We start from the raw sequence: 18,438 nt of genomic DNA, 5'->3' as shown, positions 1-18,438 counted from the left end.
TTTGGCTGAGAATGAGTGACTGACCCAAGGTCACTGAGGAGGCTACATGGCCAAGTGGGGATTTGAACCCTGCTCTCCCAGGTCTTAGTCCAACACTCTAACCACTACACCACGCTGGCCACAGAATGTTGCGTGTCTGTGGGAGAGGGAAATGACGTTGAATAGGACAGGGGCAGCAAGAATATTATTGGCACAGAAATGGAAACAAGAAGAATTACCGACAAAAGAAGAATGGCAGACGAAATTAATGGACTATGCAGAATTAGATAAGATGTCAGGAAGGATCCAAAATCTGTGGGACCAGAGATTCTCAGAGGACTGGAGTAAATATTTGAACTATTTGAAAAGCAATTGTAATAAACAGATTACGCTAGTAGGACTGCAAGAAGTTTTGTAAGGAGGATTATGTGAAATATTGCAGAGAAGATTATGAAGAGAGATATTAGTTAAGGACAAGTAAAAGTAATAGGGAAATTAAGAAATGTAGATTAAGTGATAAAGATTGAAAAATCTTCAGATGCGGTTGATGGAAGTCAAAAACATTGTATAAGATAAGAAAATATATTATATGATTGTTGGAAATGATATGTAATATAGATGATAGATAGATAGAAAGAATAGGACATGGTTGGCAGTAACCCTAAACAGAAGCACTCTATACTGCAACATTTTCCTGCAGGTTTCAATTAGAATCACTGAATTGTAGATTTGGAAGGCACCCTGAGGTCCAATGCAGGAATCTCAGCTAAAGCATCCATGGCAGATGGCCATCCAAGTTCTGCTTAAAAACCTCCAAGGAAGGAGAGTCCAGAATCTCCTGAGAGAGTCTGCTCCACCGCTGAACAGCTGTTACTCTCCGAAAGTCCTTCCTGATGTTTAATCGGAATCTCCTTTCTTGTAACTTGAAGCCAACAATTTATTAGATTACCACTGGCAGCTTTTTTTTAAAAAAAATTGCAATAGAAAAACAGGGGCGGGACCGATAACTATTAGAAATGCAAACTATTGAAGGGAGTAAAGGTGACCATTAGGTCCATTCGTAGCCGACTCTGGGGTTGCGGCGCTCATCTCGCTTTATTGGCTGAGGGAGCCAGCGTACAGCTTCGGGGTCATGTGGCCAGCATGATTAAGCCACTTCTGGCGAACCAGAGCAGCGCACGGAAACGCCGTTTACCTTCCTGCCGGAGTGGTACCTATTTATCTACTTGCACTTTGATGTGCTTTTGAACTGCTAGGTTGGCAGGAGAGGGGACCGAGCAACAGGAGCTCACCCCGTCACAGGGATTCGAACCGTCGACCTTCTGATCAGCAAGTCCTAGGCTCTGTGGTTTAACCCACAGTGCCTCCCGTGTCCTAATGAAGGGAATAAAGGCCCCAGCTAATGACTGATCTCGCTTCCTTCGTAGGTTCTCACTGTGAGTGACCTGCAGCTCAACCTCAGCCACGGATTCAGCGTACACTGGATGTGAGACTGGCAGAGTTCCCTCCGCCCCAGCCGTCTGAATGTACTGTTGCCGGCAGGCGGGTCTGTCGCCCGTCCAGGCCCTCCGGATGGGGGGCCGCACACCCCTAGGAGGGTCTCCGCGGCCCCGAGCCTCGCGCTCTCTTCTTCGTGTCTCCTCAGGAAAAGGGACTCCCTGCTGCTGCTTCAGCTTTTACTGCATTTCTGCCAAAAAAACAAAACCCAAGCCCCGTCTCAGCTGGGCCCTCGATGGGGTGAGGGTCTCTTGCACGCTGCTGGGCGTCCCGCCGAGCCATCCCACGCTTTGCTGCTCCCGTCGGAAAAGGGAGACGCCTCCGTCGCCTTCGCTGGGTTAGAGTGCCTAAACTGTATATCTGTGTGCGTGAGTTTTGTGTGTGTTTCTAAAGGTAGCCCAGGATCTCTGTGCTGCTGCTGCTGCTGCTGCTGCATCCTGTATCGCACTGTCTCTGCCGCTGCATGAGAAGGGACTCTATGCATGCCAAGCGTTCCAAGCCCAGTGCCTGGTGTTCCTGGTTTAAAGGATCCTAGATAGCAAGGCTGGGTGGGGGGAGAGGACCTCTTCTTCCTAAGATGCCACAGAGACATGTTTGTCCAGCATAACCCTACCCTCCAGGGTCCTGATTTGGGGAGGGGAGGATATGCAAGCCAGGGTCTCTGCTGTCTTTTGCTGGGAGCAGGACCCGAACGTGGAACGAGGGCAGAAAGTGCAGCACCTCTAAGCCAGGCAAAGGTAGGAGAACAGGTTCCTCAGCCTTCATCCTCCGTGCCAATGAGAGGGGCAGGTGATGTTCACCGCAGTACCCTTCTGTTTCCGCAGAGGGCACTAAAGCTTGGGCACTCTCTTGGGGCACATTCACACCATGCATTTATAGCATGGGTAGGCAAATTGAGGTCCGGGGGGCCAGATGCGGCCCAATTGCCTTCTCAATCCGGCCTGCAGACGGTCCGGGAATCAGCATGTTTTTACATGAGTAGAATGTGCCCTTTTATTTAAAATGCATCTCTGGGTTATTTGTGGGGCGTAGGAATTCGTTCATTTCCCCCAAAGAATATAGTCTTGCCCCCCACAAGATCTGAGGGACAGTGGACGGGCCCCCTGCTGAAAAAGTTTGCTGACCCCTGGTTTAAAGCAATATGATTCCGCAGGGGTGGCTTATGCCAAAGGATTCTGGGAGCTGTAGTTTGTTCAGGGTGCGAGAGCATTCCACAAACAGGCATTCCCTGTGAAGAGGGATTGATCATTAAACCACTCTGGGAAGTGTAGCTCTGGGAGGGGTTATGGGGTCCCCTCGCAACTCTCAGAAGCCTTAACAAACCACAGATCCCAGAATCCTTGGGGGGGGGGGATGGCCATTTACAGTGGTAAATGTGTGGTATGAATGGGCTCCCAAGGCTCAGGCTCAATTCCGGACATTTTCTGGTTCATAAGAAGTGTCCAGCTGGATCAGGCCAGCATCGTCACTGTGGCCAACCAAATGTTTTTTGGTTAGCCTGTCTAGGCCTGCTGTCTGTGTGCAGGAGCCGGTAAAAACAAAATTCCTCCAGGACCTGAGCCCAAGAGAACTCACCCGGAGTTCTGGCACGCAGCACAGGGCATCTTGTTCTCAAACCAACATCGAAAGCCAAAGCCCTCTTTTGCCAACATTGCTTTAAACCAGGGGTCTGCAACCTTTAAGACAAAAAGAGCCACTTGGACCCATTTCCGAAGAAAAAAAAACCTGGGAGCCGCAAAACCATTGCGACATTTAAAGCGTGCGCGCCGCTGCCCTCCGATCTGACAGTGGGTGGGAAGGTGACGTCGGGACGGTGTGTGACTAACGCAGACACTGCCCCCATGCGACGTCACAGCCAGTACAGCGCCCGCCACAGTGGGGAGTGTTGGGGCACACAATGCGCCTCCTCCCCTCGCTAGTATCCGCCCCGGAGCCGCGGCAAAGGTGTAAAAGAGCCACATGCGGCTCCGGAGCCGCGGGTTGCAGACCCCTGCTTTAAACCCACAAAGATCAATGGAGGGTTTTCACCTCGTCATAACCCTGCTTTTTTTGATGGCTCATAGGTTCTGCTTGAAGGTGCCTTCCAGCGATAACTGAACTGGGCTCCACGAGCTGCTCAAGCGATAGATGCCACTGTTGACCTAACCCACAGCCTCACCCAAGGCCGGCCCCTTGGGGTTTTGCCGCCTTAGGTGAGGTTTGCTTCTTTCAGTGCTGCGGAGGTTGCACCTCTCGCATCACATCCCAACACCTGCTTGTTTCGCCAAGAGGGAATTGGGGCTGGTTATGAACCCGCCTCCTGTTTGAATGTGTCTGCAGTGATTCAGAATGTACCCTTGGGGGGGGGGGGATGCAGAGTTGCACTATTTTTTATACAGATCCCTCCTTCCCCCTACGTGCAATTTCGTGAGCAGAGCAGAGCCAGGGAACTGCCTGCTTTGCTTCTGGCCATTTGGGAAAGGCCAGCAATGGTGAAAAACAAACAAAGTGAGTGGCGCATTCGGATTGTTTAGCTTTTACCCGTTCATTTGGGGCTTTGCATCTGCCATTTCTGTGTGGCTGGCTGTACCCAGATTGACTCTCAATAAAACAAACCTTCAAAGAGTTCAAAGCGATTCACTTCAGTTCATGAATGCTTGGTGGGCATATTCAAAGAGAACCAAAACGACAAGCCTGCAAAGCGTGTCGTAGCAGTAATTCAGGACCCCGGTGAAATGATGCACGATCCGCTCGCCACTTCTCGAGCAACGCATGAGAGAGCAAACCTGTCCCTGGGCCATACAGAAGTGCAATGTTAAATGCAGCTTGGCCATTCTCGTTTTAAATGCAAACACTGGTAGCTAGGGGTTGCTGGGAATGACAACTGGAATTACAGCTGGTGGTAAAGGTAAAGGGACCCCTGCTCATTAGGTCCAGTCGTGACCGAATCTGGGGTTGCGGTGCTCATCTCGCTTTATTGGCCGAGGGAGCCGGCGTACAGTTATAAAGATAAAGCAAGATGAGCGCCGCAACCCCAGAGTCAGTCACTACTGGACCTAATGGTCAGGGGTCCCTTTACCTTTACCTTTAATAGTCCGCCTATTGGGTAAGCCAGCACAGGTTACCACCACTAGCAGCAGCTATCAAGGCCAGAAAAAAACCTCAGCCCTCTCTTCCTCACCTGCAGAATAGCAATGGCGCAAAGTGTTTTGCGTGACATCCATAAGCTTTGTTTATCTGTGTCCGTTCTGCTGCCTTGCTCAGAATGGTGAGGCATCCTGGGCCGGACCACTGGGGCAGATCACAGCATAAAAATACAAGGTGAAAACACAAAATACGTAACAAAAACAAGAACAAAACAATAATCCTATTTGCCCCCTTTGCTAGCCCTGTCTAGTGCTATTGGCCCATGGATTACAACGGTGGTGGTGGGCGGGTGGAAATCGTTGGGTTGGTTTTTTTAATTAAAGAAATATCAATAATCAATAAGTCTACCGCTTGGGAGCCCCGTCGTCGCAGTTCCCCTTGCCCGCCACCCCGCCGCCGGCCACTAGGTGGCAAAAGACTCGCATCGACACGGTTTCCTCCGCTCGCTTGAAGTTTGAAACGATCCCGAACCTCTAGGTGGCGCTCCGCGGTCTCCTCCGGCAAAGGGGGGAGAAAAGCCTGCAGTTTCCCCCTCCGGCCGCGCGGTGGCGCCAGAGACGCGCAGCCCAAAGCCTGGAAGCCAGTTCGCTCCCCTCCCTCGCCTTATTTTTGTTCCGGGTGGAGAAGGGCACGCGAGGCCTCTTCCGCTTCCGCCTTCCTCTCCGTTAACTCCCTCCCTGCCGGCCCCTCGACTGTGTGGGGGAAAAGCGGAGAGGGCGGGAGTGGGGAGGGGGCTCCGCGGGGATGAACCGCCCGAAGCCCGCGGCCGCGCGCCGCCCCAGCGCCGTCGCCAAACCCTCCGGTGGGTAAAAGGGGGTGGGGGTGGGGAAGCGCGTGCACGAGACCCAGGGGGGAGGGCAGCTCCGCCTTAAAGACAAAAAACCCCCCCTCTTCTCCACCCCCCAAAAAGGAATGACGTAGAATCCTAGAACTGCAGAACTGGGAGGGGGACCCCCAGGGGTCATCTAGGCTGACCCCCCCTGCAACGCAGGAGTAACAGCTCGACGATCCCTGGTAGGTGGCCTGGTCCAGCCTCTGCTTGGAAACCTACGAACCACAGAACTGTAGAATTGGAAGGGCCTTTCTCGACCTGTGGGTCCCCAGATGTTGTTGGACTACAACTCCCATCACCCCTAGCTTGCAAGGCCAGAGCTCAGGGATGATGGGGGTTGTAGTCCAACAACATCTGGGGGACCCACAGGTTGAGAACCGCTGCCTAGGGTCATGCAGTCCAGTGGCGTAGCGTGGGTTGTCAGCACCCGGGGCAAGGCAAGTAATTTGCGCCCCCTAACCCGTGGATTTGCGCCCCCTAACCAATGGATTTGCCCTAAACCCAGATGTTGCGCCCGGTGCGGCCGGCCCCCCCTGCACCCCCCACGCTACGCCACTGATGCAGTCCAACCCCCTGCAAGGCAGGAATCTCAGCTGAAGCCTCCATGCCAGATGTCTATCCAACCTCCAAGGGAGGAGAGTCCAGAACCTCCAGAGGGAGACCGTTCCATTGTTGAGTGGCTCTTGCTGTCAGATGTTTCACTGGAATCTCCTTTCTTGTGACTTGAATCCTACCCTCCCTGGCAGGAGAAAACCAGCATGCTCCCTCCTCCATGTGACAGCCCTTAACGTACAGTGGTACCTCGGGTTAAGAACTTAATTCGTTCTGGAAGTCCATTCTTAACCTGAAACTGTTCTTAACCTGAAGCACCACTTTAGCTAATGGGGCCTCTTGCTGCTGCTGCGCAGTTGGAGCACGATTTCTGTTCTCATCCTGAAGCAAAGTTCTTAACCCGAGGTAATATTTCTGGGTTAGTGGAGTCTGTAACGTGAAGCGTCTGTAACCTGAAGCGTATGTAACCCGAGGTACCACTGTATTTGAAGATGGTTATCCTATCTCCTCTCAGTCTCCTCTTTTCCAGGCTAAACATACCCAGCTCCTTCAATTGCTCCTCATAAGGCTTGGCTTCCCGACCCTTGATCATCCTCAGCACACGTTCCAGCATGTCAATATGCTGCTTAAATTGTGGTGCCCAGAATTGGACACACTCTTCCAAGTGTGGTCTGACTAAGGCGGAACAGAGTGGGACTATTGCTTCCCTTGATCTGGACGCTAGGATTCTGTTGATGCAGCCTAGAATAGTGTTAGCTTTTTTGCTGCTGCATCACACTGTTGACTCACGTGAAGCTTGTCGTCCACTAAGACTCCTGAACAGCCACGGCCAGTCAGTGTTGGCAATACTCAGCTACCTGAGCCAATGATCCGACTCGGTATAAGGCAGCTTCCTGTGTTCTCCCTGACTTTGCATTGCTGTGAACTGCTCTCTTTTTTCCTCCTAGGTCACCCGCCTCCAGGAGATTTCATCGCCTTGGGTTCCAAAGGCCAGTCCAATGAATCGAAAGCGGCCGTCACGCTACTCAAGCCGGCTTCGGCCGGGTTGCCCTCCGAGCGGAAGCGGGAGGCCGCCTCCAGTCTTGCCAAGCGCCCCAAACTCTCCTCGACGCCCCCTCTCAGTGCCTTGGGACGCTTGGCGGAGGCAGCCGTGGCTGAGAAACGGGCCATTTCTCCTTCCATCAAGGAGCCCTCCGTGGTCCCCATTGAAGGTAAAGAGAGAGGGAAAGACCCTTTGCTCCGGAGAAGACAATATACGCCCCAAATACTAGTTGCTGGAAACCGCAGGAGGGGAGAGGGCTTTGTGTTCGAATCCTGCTTGAGTGTGTCCAGGAAAGGCATCTGGTGAGAACAGGATGCTGGACTTGATGGGTCATTAGCCTGATCCAGCAGGTTCGTCTTGTGTCCAACAGACATCACTTGCATAGCAACACCCTAGTGGTCCCAGGCCCTAAGGAAGTTAGATTAGCTTCAACCAGTGCCAGGGCCTTTTCTTTTCTTTTCTTTTAATATTTTTATTCATTTTCAAAACATTTTTATACAATCAATTCACATTTTATCACACATTCATCAATTTTTGACTTCCCTCAGTTTCTCTGCCAATCTTTCGTTTAAATTTATATTGTTAACGCATTTCTAAACTTAATATTGCCTTTAAAAATCACCTCTCCCTTTTTACTCTCTTTTTTACAATATTTCTTAATTTTTCACAGAGTCTCTTGAAAACCAACAAGCGTTATCTGTGCATCACATATGCTTTTCAGATATTCTGTAAATCTCCCCCAGTCCTCAATGAACTTTTGGTCTCTCTGGTATCGAATCTTCCCTGTTAGTTTGTCCAATTCTGCGTATTCAGTCAGTTTTGTTCTCCAGGGCCTTTTCAACTCTGGCTCCGGCCTGGTGGAACGCTCTGCCTCATGAGATCAGGGCCCTACAGGATCTGATTTCTTTCCGCAGGGCCTGTAAGACAGAGTTGTTCTGCCTGGCCTTTGGCTTGGAGCCAATTTGATTCCCTCCCCCACTTTCTTTTTTCTTTTTCTTTTCTCCTCCTGTGATGAGGCTGCATTTTAATATTTTAATGTTTTAATGTTTCAATATTTTAATTGTTGTATTTTAATCTTGTTTTTAAGTTGTATTCATTCAACTTGTTTTTATTATTGCTTGTTAGCCGCCTTGGCTGGGGAGGGCGGGCTATAAATAAAAATTATTATTATTATTATATGCAGATGTTTTGATGCAAAGGTAGATGATGGACTTTGTTGCTCTGATGCAGATTTCAAGCCCTTTTGGCAAATATGAACCATGCTGCAAGACTTCTGCTCCTTAATATTTTGGCACCCTCACCAAAAAGATTGCCCACCTTTAGGTTATCAAGAGTGTTACCTTTTTTCCAAGCCCCCCTACAAGCCATTTGCCTTGAGCTTTGGTATAACATTTATTTGGATTGCTTAAAAATGACGCCTGCCAATAGGCTGAGGGCTCTGAGGAACCCATTTCTTGTTTGGCTCTCTTTGCAGTGGCCCCAGCGGTTTTGCTGGATGAGATCGAGGCTGCGGAAGCCGAAGGCAATGACGACCGCATTGAAGGGGTGTTGTGCGGGGCTGTGAAGCAGCTGAAAATGAACCGGGCAAAGCCCGACACCACTCTGTACTTGAGTCTGATGTACCTGGCAAAAATGAAGCCCAACATCTTTGCCACGGAAGGAGTGATTGAGGTGAGAGCCGGATTTGACTTTGTGCATCAAGATTAGAAATATTGACTAACTTAACTCTAGGGGCATGGTGGGATAGACAAGGGAACATACCTCTTTTGGAGAAACTAATGCAGCACTAAGGAACACAAAGACCAAAGTTGATTTTTAAACCATACGGTGCATGCTTTTTCAATATACAGGAAATGACGATGTTGCCCCTCTTCCATCAGCTACTCACAGCTCATTCAGAGACAATTGGTTAAAAAAAGAGAGTAGAAGACCCTTAACTGATAGAATCAACTCTAAGCTACAGTGGTGCCTCGCAAGACGAAAAGAATCTGTTCCGCGATTCTCTTTGTCTAGCGGTTTTTTCGTCTTGCGAAGCAACCCTATTAGCGGATTAGCGCTACTAGCGGCTTAGCGGCTATTAAAGGCTTAGCGGATTAGCTGCTAAAAGGCTATTAGCGGCTTAGCGGCTTAGAAAAAGGGGGGGAGCGGAAAAAAATCGCAAGACTAGCAAGACGTTTCGTCTTGCGAAGGAAGCCCATAGGGAAAATCGTCTTGCGAAGCAACTCAAAAACGGAAAACCCTAGCGGGTTTTCCGTCTTGCGAGGCATTCGTCTTGCGAGGCACCACTGTATTATACAAACCTGCTTAAGGCTCTCTGCTTGTTCTCACTGGGGGAATTTGCTTTTGCAGGCACTGTGCAGTCTCCTCCGCCGAGACGTCTCCATCAACTTCAAAGCCAAAGGGAACAGCCTGGTGTCTGTCTTGGCCTGCAACCTCCTCATGGCGGCATACGAGGAAGACGAGAACTGGCCCGAGATCTTTGTCAAGGTACACCAACCTGGGGCAGTGCTCGTGTGGGAGGCCTACTGGAGGCAGGCGGAAGTGTTAAGGCTGTGTGCAAGGACAGGAGCGTCTTCAACACCTGTCGCTCGAAAATAATTATCTCTTTTAAAGTGTTTTTATCCCTGCCTTTCAGATGAGAAGGCTCCCAGAGCGGCTTTGTGTTTTAGATATACGCAGTCAAAAGGAAACAAGGCAGGCCCTGATGGACATGTCACAAAAGGAAAAAGCAATGGGGAGGGAAGAGGAAATCAAGCAAACTCAGCATCAGTTCTTAAAGTGGCCAGCTTGAATCAAAACAATCCAGGGGCCAATTGGAGTGGTGTTGTCACTCCCTCTGCTGCAGCCTGGTGGAATGGCAGCTGCTAGAAAGAGAAGCAAATACAACAGCCATTGAAATATCCTACCCCATTGTTTTTATTAAGCTATGGTTTATGATTTTGGCTAAAATTAGAGGGAGCCCAGAGTTGCCGCAGCTGCAATTATCAGCTACCATTCATTTCTGCCACACAGATCTGTGCCATCCCAAAAGTTTGAATACCTGTAACACCAGCATCTGGTTGGAAAGTACTGATCTTGTCTGTTTGGGGCACACCCACCCACCCCGCTTAACTGCTTTGATGCCTGTGTGTTGGTTCTCTTTGACAGTTGAGTCCTGGGATACAAAAAGGGGACCAGTTTCTTTTTGGTGCAGGTGTAGAGAGGAGTTTCTGTTCATCTCCTTTACAGGTTTACATTGAGGATTCTCTGGGAGAGCGTATCTGGGTAGACAGCCCCCACTGCAAGACCTTTGTGGAAAACATCCAGACGGCCTTCAGCACCAAGATGCCTCCCAAAAGCATTTTGCTGCATGGGGAGGTTGGACGCAGCGGAGGAGACCTGAGCGCTGGTAGGGCCCTTAGAGAGTTGCTTGGAAGGTGGTTGTTCGTTTTCTGAACATACAGATAACAACGTCAGCATGCAAGAGCATCACAGTACATCGGTTTTAATAGTCTTCACTGTGAAGTCCAGTAGATTAATTTTAAAAGATCTCTGTTGTTTGATTGAGAAATTATGGTATGCGTAGACCTGTTGACATATGAAATCAAACCAAGCTAAACTGCCAGAGTCATGTTTTTTACCTTCCATTGTCTTTTTGTTAACTTTTCAGTTATGTATTGTTTTACTCAGGGGTCAGCAAACTTTCTCAGCACGGGGCTGGTCCACTGTCCCTCAGACCTTGTGGGGAGCCAGACTGTATTTTTTTGGAGGGGGGAAATGAATGAATTCCTGTGCCCCACAAATAACCCAGAGATGCATTTTAAATAAAAGCACACATTCTACTCATGTAAAAACACACTGATTCCCGGACCGTCTGCGGGCCGGATTGAGAAGGCGATTGGGCCAGATCTGGCCCCCGGACCTTAGGTTGCTTACCCATGGTTTTAAATCCCACCTTTTCCCCCAAGGAGCTCAAGATGTGGCATGCGTGGCTCTCCCCCTCCTCATTTAATCCCCACAACAACCCTGTTAGCCTAATAGACAATGACCGGCTCATGGTCACCCAGTGAGCTTTATAGCCAGATGGGGATTTGAACCCTGGTTTCTCAGGTCTTAGTCTGATACTTTAACCACTGTGCCACACTGGCTCTCAGATTTGCCAGATGCTCATATACAACTTGGATAACGTTAATCCTGTAGCAGTTTTCCAGTGTTTTCTTATCAGCTGCTGAGCTGCCACCTTTAAAACTAAAACGAAGTCCTTGTAAGGAACATCAGCCTTTTCATTATCAACAAAGGAACAACAAAGCCAGCTGTGGAAGACACTGAAGCTTGCATCCTACTATTTTACCAGTCTCTTCAAATACCTTTTGCCAAAATCAATTTGTTACAGAACAGTTCCACCACATATGATCAGTACAATCCCTCCAGTGTGGTTTGCTTAACATTGTGTTGATGCGGAAGCTTAAATGGGACTTCTCAGAAATTGACCCGGTGTGAAATTTTGACAATGGTGCTTGGCAAGTCCTGGGATCTGAAGATGAGATTAGCAGAGAGATTGTCGCAAAACAAGATGGCGTCATTTTATAGGGCTTATTTCAATAAACCATCGTTTAAGGTTAACCACAGTGTACAGTTCAGACGTAGCACTAAACTGTTGTTAATTGTAACTGGAAATGAAAGCTTCTGCACTCCTCGCAGCTCTTCCGGAGAAGAAGGGTGAGAATGAGTCTGTGACGTTTGCTGCTGCTTGTTCCCACTGTGACAAACCAGTTTATTGTGACATCTGAACTTGCCCCCTTTCTCTCTGTTGAAATGTGTGTTCTTGGCTTTCCTTCAGGGAACAGCCCACATCCCTCTGTGCCGGAAGAGGAGGACAGCCAGAGCGAACTGCTGATTGCTGAGGACAAGATGAGCCCAGAGCAGGAAGGACAACTGATGCCCAGGTATGCTCACCCATTGATGGCAAATGCCCTCACTTCAAACAGCACTGGAGAACTGCAGAATGATTGAAGGAAATGTGGCATGTGAGATTCAGCTGGACCTTCCTATGTCTTTATTAACCCTATAGCAAGGGAGGACAGACTCCACACTTACAGGACCTTCTTTGTGCTTTATCAGATCCACCCAGGGGAGCCAGATGCAAAAGCATGGTGTCCTCCGCTGCCAAGCTTTGCTTTGAGTGCCAGAACTGAGCTGCACTCACACTCCTCCCCACCCCCCCAGATCCATTCCTGGTCACCCCCTGTGATGGCTTGTGAGTGCTCTCCGCAAGAAATGCCTCTGCTCACTCCGCGATACATATATACCGTATTTTTTGCCCCATAGGACGCACCGCCCCATAGGACGCACCTAATTTTTGGGGGGGAGAATAAAGGGAAAAAAAATTTCCCCTCCGCAGGCACGGGGCAGGCACGGGGGAAGCCCGAGCTTCCCCCGACCCCAGCCCCCAGAACAGCCTGATATCCGCAAGCCTAGGGAGCCACACTGGTCTCCCCAGGCTTGCGGAGAGGTGCGTGAAGCCCGGGGGCGCTCTTCAGCGCGCACCAGGCTTCGGGATGCAGGCAGCTCTGCGCTACCCTCCGGAGCCCCGTGCGGCTTCGCGCCGGGATCCGGGGGGTGGCGCGGAGCTGCAAGAAGCCCTGGAGCGCGGGCAGCTCCGCGCCACCCTCCGCAGCCTCCTACGGAGGGCGCCCCGTGCTCCGCGCTGCTGGCTTCTTCACCCAGTTCACCCAGGCGTGCAAGGCTTGCGGATAGCTTCCTGGAGCCTGGAGAGCGAGAGGTGTTGGTGCGCACCGACACCTCTCGCTCTCCAGGCTTCAGCGAAAGCCTGCATTCGCCCCATAAGACGCACACACATTTCCCCTTCATTTTTGGAGGGGGAAAAGTGTGTCTTATAGGGCGAAAAATACGGTATGTCCTTTATTTTACATAAGTACAAGCAGCACACATAATCATGCGTCCGAATCCTCCGGGTCAGATTCTCGGAGTGACTTACATCCGCCCCTTTTCCAGCAGAAGAGGCGAGGCATTCTCATGGGATGTCTCTGTCCCCTCCTCTTTAACACCCTCCTTTCCTGAGCAGATGGAACCGGCACTGCCTCGCTGTCCGTTCCAGAGCTTCCTGTGCGGTGTTGAGGCTCTGCTCCAGCATCTGAGAGCCTTCCCTCCTCCTGATTTTCCCTCCTTTCCTCCACTGTCACTTCCTGCCCCCCTTCCTCTACTTGTCTCTCCTCTTCCCCTTCGTTCTCCGTCAATACCATGACAACCCCTAGCTTTAATTTGAAGTGTGGGTGTCCGGGATGGGGGGGCAGAGTCAACTTGTTGTTGCTGCTATTGTTAATGAAGTGAAGGCATGAGGCGGGAGTTGGTAATGCAGGTGAGCTGTGCACAGGCAAGCTGCCAGCTAGCTCTGCTGAGGCTCTTTTTATTAGCACAATATGCAAAACCAGTCAGATGCATTTTGGACTGTGCCCTTTACATCTTCCAATCACGCGATCGTGGGGTGGCACAAAGTTATTTTGGCACCTGTTTCCACCGCGTCATTTTCCCCTTGCACAATGTATGACGAAGGAGACAAAGGTCACAAGACAGGGCACGGCAGACCACTGAGAAAGCCAAAGGTTAGATAGAGGGCATGATGTTCAGACAGCTGTGGCTTGTCTGCGGGTGGAAGTGTGCTCCGCGCCCGGCGATCATTCCTTCAGTTAAACAACCAGGAGTCGAACTCTTTCCAATTTCCTGCAAATCACTCACTCCCAGTAGATCCATATGTGGCTTCTCTCATCCCTGCCTTATAGGCATTGTAGTTCATATAGCTGCAGCCGCAGTGATTGCATATGTCAAAGGTTGGGAAGAAGAAACGACAGGATCAGTTGAAGGACAGAGAAGATGGTGATGAGACTGTTCTGAGGCACAGTTGGTGCTAGCATGAGAGACAGCCTTTCTGTGTCTGCTCCTCTATTGGGGGATTCCCTCCCGAGAGAGGTCATCCTGGCTCCCTCCCTGTTATCCTCCTGCTGGCTGATCAAGACCTTCCTCTTCAGACAGACCGTTGGAAACTAAGGTGCAGACAGACGATGCTGATAATAGGGTTGCTCTCAGGAGAAACCGCATTTGTAATTGCTGGTTCTCAACGTGCTTTGATGTGTCTCATTTAGTGTTTCCCACTAGTTCGTTTTTTGCATTTTATAATAATGCTTCTTCCAAATAATAATGATGATGGGGTTGTCAGCCACCCTGAATCCCAGTTCGGCTGTTTGATAGACCTAAAAGCCATGACCCCAAACCTGTCCTGCTCTGTTAACCTCCTTCTAAAAGCAGCCTGTGCTTCATGCCCAACATTTGTTTCCGAGCACAATTCAAAGTGTTGGTTCTGACCTTTAAAGCCCTAAACAGCCTCAGCCCAGAATACCTGAGGGACCTTCTCCACCCCCATTGTCCAGCCCGGACACTGAGGTCCAGCTCTGAGGGCCTTCTGGTGGCTCCCTCCCTGCGAGAAGTGAGGTTAAAGGGAAGCAGGCAGAGGGCCTTCTTGGTGGTGGCACCCGCCCTGTGGAACGCCCTCCCATCAGATGTCAAGGAAATAAACAACTACAGTGGTACCTCTGGTTAAGAACTTAATTCGTTCTGGAGGTCTGTTCTTAACCAGAAACTGTTCTTAACCTGAGATACCACTTTAGCTAATGGGGCCTCCCACTGCCACCGCGCCGCCGGAGCACAATTTCTGTTCTCATCCTGAAGCAAAGTTCTTAACCCAAGGTACTATTTCTGGGTCAGCGGAGTCTGTAGCCTGAAGCGTCTGTAACCTGAAGTGTCTGTAACCCAAGGTACCACTGTACCTGACTTTTAGAAGACACCTGAAGGCAGCCCTGTTTAGGGAAGTTTTTAATGTTTGATGTTTTATTGTGTTTTTAATATTCTGTTGGGAGCCGCCCAAAGTGGCTGGGGAAACCCGGCCAAGTGGGTGGGGTATAAATAATAAATTCCTATCCTGTCCCAGGTACGACGACCTGGCCGAGAGCGTGGAGGAATACGTCCTGGACATGTTACGGGACCAGCTCAACAGGCGCCAGCCCATGGACAACGTGTCCCGGAATCTCTTGCGCCTCCTGACTGCCACCTGCGGCTACAAGGAGATTCGACAAATGGCCGTGCAGAGACTGGAGATGTGGCTGCAGAACCCCAAGGTAAGAAGGCTGGGCTTGGTCTGGATTTTTTACAAAACCCGAAACTCCCCGTTCCCTTACTTGAACTTGGAGCTGGGGCTGGATTCTATCCAGGACAGGTATTGTTTTTGTTTGTTATTATGGGATGTTGTGTGTGTGTTTATATTGTAAATCACCCTGTGATCTTCAGACAAAGGGCAGTAAGGAGCTTTAATAAATAATCATAATAGTCTGACCTAATATTAGGCAGCTTCCCATCCTCCTTTTTTTAAAATCATTTTTATTGTTTTTGCAAATACAAAGTACAAATAAACACAAACTTATAAGAACGTATCTGTATAAATTCTCCGAATCTCGAGACTCCCCCCCATTCCCTCCATAAAGTCTTATTTTAACCATCTACAACTGCATATTCATCCATTCTCCAGTTTTTATATCAAACCAAATATTGTCCATAATATTTTTTACACTACAAGTCAGTCAAAATCCTGCTCTTGTTTCCATCTGCTTACAGTGGTCTCCTAAGTAACTTATAAAATTTCCCCATTCTTTTATAAAGTTTTTATCCTTTTGGTTTCTGAGTTTTCCAGTCAGCTTTGCCATTTCAGCTGGGTTTGCCATTCTTCTCTGGTAGGGACTTTATCTTCTTTCCAACTCCGGGCTAAGCTTCCCATCTTCATTTTATTCGCGGGGCTTCTTTCTCCCATGCCTGCCCTCATAGCACCCTTCTTCCCCTTCCTTCCCAGCTCACCAGACCTGCCCAGGACTTGCTCATGTCGGTCTGCATGAACTGCAACACCCACAGCTCCGAGGACGTCGAGGTGGTCTCCAACCTGATCAAAATCCGCCTCAAACCCAAAGTTCTTCTCAACCACTACATGCTGTGTGTCAGGTAAGCCCAGGCTGAAGCCAGGCAAAAGGCTCTCTTTCACTAGGCCTGGGGGCCTAATCCGGCCCGCCGGTTGGGTAAAATTGTAACAAATCGTAAAATAAAGCTCAACAACTTTAACCCTAAAAAAGATCAACAACTTTGGATCTGGCCCTCTTTGAAAAAAGTTTGTGGACACCCCTGCGCTGACACCTGAGTAATAATAAGTAATAATAAATTTTATTTAAACCCCGCCCTCCCTGGCCAGAGCCGGGCGGCTAACACCAGTAAAATCACAATAAAAACATAATAGGGGAGGGGGAAAGAAACTATTTAAGATACGGATTAAAATACAATTTAAAATGCAGCCTCATTTTAATAGTAGCCCCTAGTTCAAAACCATAAGGGGAGGGAAACAGAAGGGTCAGACTGAGTCCAAACCAAAGGCCAGGCGGAACAGCTCTGTCTTGCAGGCCCTGCGGAAAGACGTCAAGTCCCACAGGGCCCTAGTCTCTTGGGACAGAGCGTTCCACCAAGTCGGGGCCAGTACTGAAAAGGCCCTGGCCCTAGTTGAGACCAATCTAACCACCTTGCGACGTGGGACCTCCAAAATGTTGTCATTTGTGAACCTTAATGTCCCCCGCGGGACATACCAGGAGAGGCGGTCCTGTAGGTAAAGGGCAAAGGGGGGCCAAATCCTCCTTGTGGGTAGGGCTGGACCGATAACCAGTTTTCAACATCATGATATACGGGCTAAACATCGTGATGTACCAATGTACCACGATGTCTGAAATAAGGATGGAGCTACGTAGAGGCATTGGCTGGGTTCACTGCTTTACCTGCATTGTGGTTCTTGCATTACACACACACATTGTGATTCACAATATATTTCCACGTCAAAAATTATGAAACCAACAGCACAATACGGACTTCAAACTGGTTTTGGACAATATATCAGTCTATCGCCCAGCCATACTTGCAGGAGAGAGCAGGGGCAGCAGGAGCAGGGTCTGTGCACATCAGTGGTTAGGAAAAGAGACTGGTGGACCTTGAATTGTTGCTAATGGAGATGGGGAAGAGTTTCTCCCCCACAACTGGCAGGTGCCAGGGACAGGTGGAATTCGCATTAAGTCCAGCAATCTGCCTAGGAGCCTAGTTACAGTCAACTTGGTTGGTTCTTTGTTCAAAACCTCTGGTGGGAACACCACCCTGTACAAGAATTTTGGTCTGATGTGCTTAAGCAACTGATTAGTGATAATATTAAATTTATGCTAGAATTATTTTTTTGCTTTCATAATGTTTAAACACTGCTTGACTGTTAAAAAGAAAAGCAAATAAGCAAACCACAAAGTGAAAATTACCAGTAATAACAAGAACAAGTATCTAACACATTAAAAATAAAAATAAGTACCGTATTTTTCGCTCTATTGGACGCAGTTTTTCCCCTCCAAAAATTGAGGGGAAATGTGTGTGCGTCCTATGGAGCGAATGCAGGCTTGTGCCATAGCAGCAGGGAGAGGCTGCACGGGGCTATGGCTTCTTTAGCTCCACGCAGCCTCTCCCGGCAGGGAGAGGTTGCTTGGGGCTAAAGAGGAAGCCAAAACAGCGAGTGGGATCCATCCCACTCGCTGCCTTGGCTTGTTCCATAGCCGCGCGCAACCCCTCCCGCAGGGAGTGGTTGTGCACAGCCTGTACGCTGCTCTTTGGGGCTGGGCTGGGGGGAGATTTTTTTTATTGATTTCTCCGTCTAAAAACTAGATGCGCCCTATGGTGCGAAAAATACGGTACGCAACAAACTAAAAACAGGGTAAGACATGTCAACACATCTGGGCAGGCTTGCCTAGACCAAAAATGTTTTTATCTAGTGCTGAAAAGAGTTCAATGAACACACTTGCCTGATGTCAATAGGCAGGGAGTTCCAAAGTGTAAGTGCTTTCTTACAAATACAGAATGAGTATTATATGGCACATAATAATGGCTTTACAGGACATCACAAAGACACCAAATTTAAGGACTTGCTTCTGCGTTTCCTTATAGTTGCTAGACAAACCACCCTTTGATCGTGGAAAAAACTGGATAACCTAAACTTACCCCCGTAATATAGAACGATTTGGACTTTAGCAATAGCATTAAAAAATGCATATGGAATCCAGGTTCTTCAAGGAAAAACCACAATGATTTTACATCACCTGGCAGAACTTTATTACATATGCAGCGGGCATTTGTGGACATCTGTGGTGTAGTGGTTAAGAGCGGTGGACTCGTAATCTGGGGAACCGGGTTCGCTTCCCCACTCCTCCACATGCAGCTGCTGGGTGACCCTGGGCCAGTCACACTTTTCTGAAGTCTCTCAGCCCCACTCACCTCACAGAGTGTTTGTTGTGGGGGAGGAAGG

General features: G+C 49.3%; 2 protein-coding genes and 1 long non-coding RNA gene across 6 annotated transcripts in view; 2 read left to right on the top strand and 1 right to left on the bottom strand.

The window, feature by feature from the left end:
• Positions 1-4,081, top strand: part of LOC114583983 (lysosomal alpha-glucosidase-like) — a 38,332-nt gene extending 34,251 nt beyond the window's left edge. For all 4 annotated transcript variants that reach the window (XM_028705384.2, XM_028705383.2, XM_028705385.2 and 1 more), the window contains exon 20: positions 1,407-4,081. In XM_028705384.2, the coding sequence (XP_028561217.2) occupies positions 1,407-1,469 (63 nt within the window). In that variant the 3' untranslated portion in view covers positions 1,470-4,081. The remainder of the gene's footprint in view (positions 1-1,406) is intronic.
• Positions 4,082-4,148: 67 nt separating this feature from the next.
• Positions 4,149-4,989, bottom strand: LOC144325450 (uncharacterized). Its single transcript, XR_013390608.1, has 3 exons — positions 4,951-4,989; positions 4,637-4,746; positions 4,149-4,247 (listed from the first exon to the last, which is right to left on the bottom strand). It is a non-coding gene; the product is annotated as an uncharacterized LOC144325450 (long non-coding RNA).
• A 258-nt stretch (positions 4,990-5,247) lies between these two features.
• INTS1 (integrator complex subunit 1) overlaps positions 5,248-18,438 on the top strand; it is a 72,662-nt gene continuing 59,471 nt past the window's right edge. Inside the window, exons 1-8 of the mRNA XM_028705382.2 lie at positions 5,248-5,404; positions 6,934-7,197; positions 8,503-8,699; positions 9,378-9,515; positions 10,257-10,416; positions 11,848-11,953; positions 15,010-15,196; positions 15,922-16,067. Coding sequence (XP_028561215.2) covers positions 5,347-5,404; positions 6,934-7,197; positions 8,503-8,699; positions 9,378-9,515; positions 10,257-10,416; positions 11,848-11,953; positions 15,010-15,196; positions 15,922-16,067 — 1,256 coding nt within the window. The 5' untranslated portion in view covers positions 5,248-5,346. The remainder of the gene's footprint in view (positions 5,405-6,933; positions 7,198-8,502; positions 8,700-9,377; positions 9,516-10,256; positions 10,417-11,847; positions 11,954-15,009; positions 15,197-15,921; positions 16,068-18,438) is intronic.

This window comes from Podarcis muralis, chromosome 14, assembly GCF_964188315.1.
Source record: "Podarcis muralis chromosome 14, rPodMur119.hap1.1, whole genome shotgun sequence".
NCBI lineage: Eukaryota > Metazoa > Chordata > Lepidosauria > Squamata > Lacertidae > Podarcis > Podarcis muralis.
This window is presented reverse-complemented; position numbering and strand designations above follow the sequence as displayed.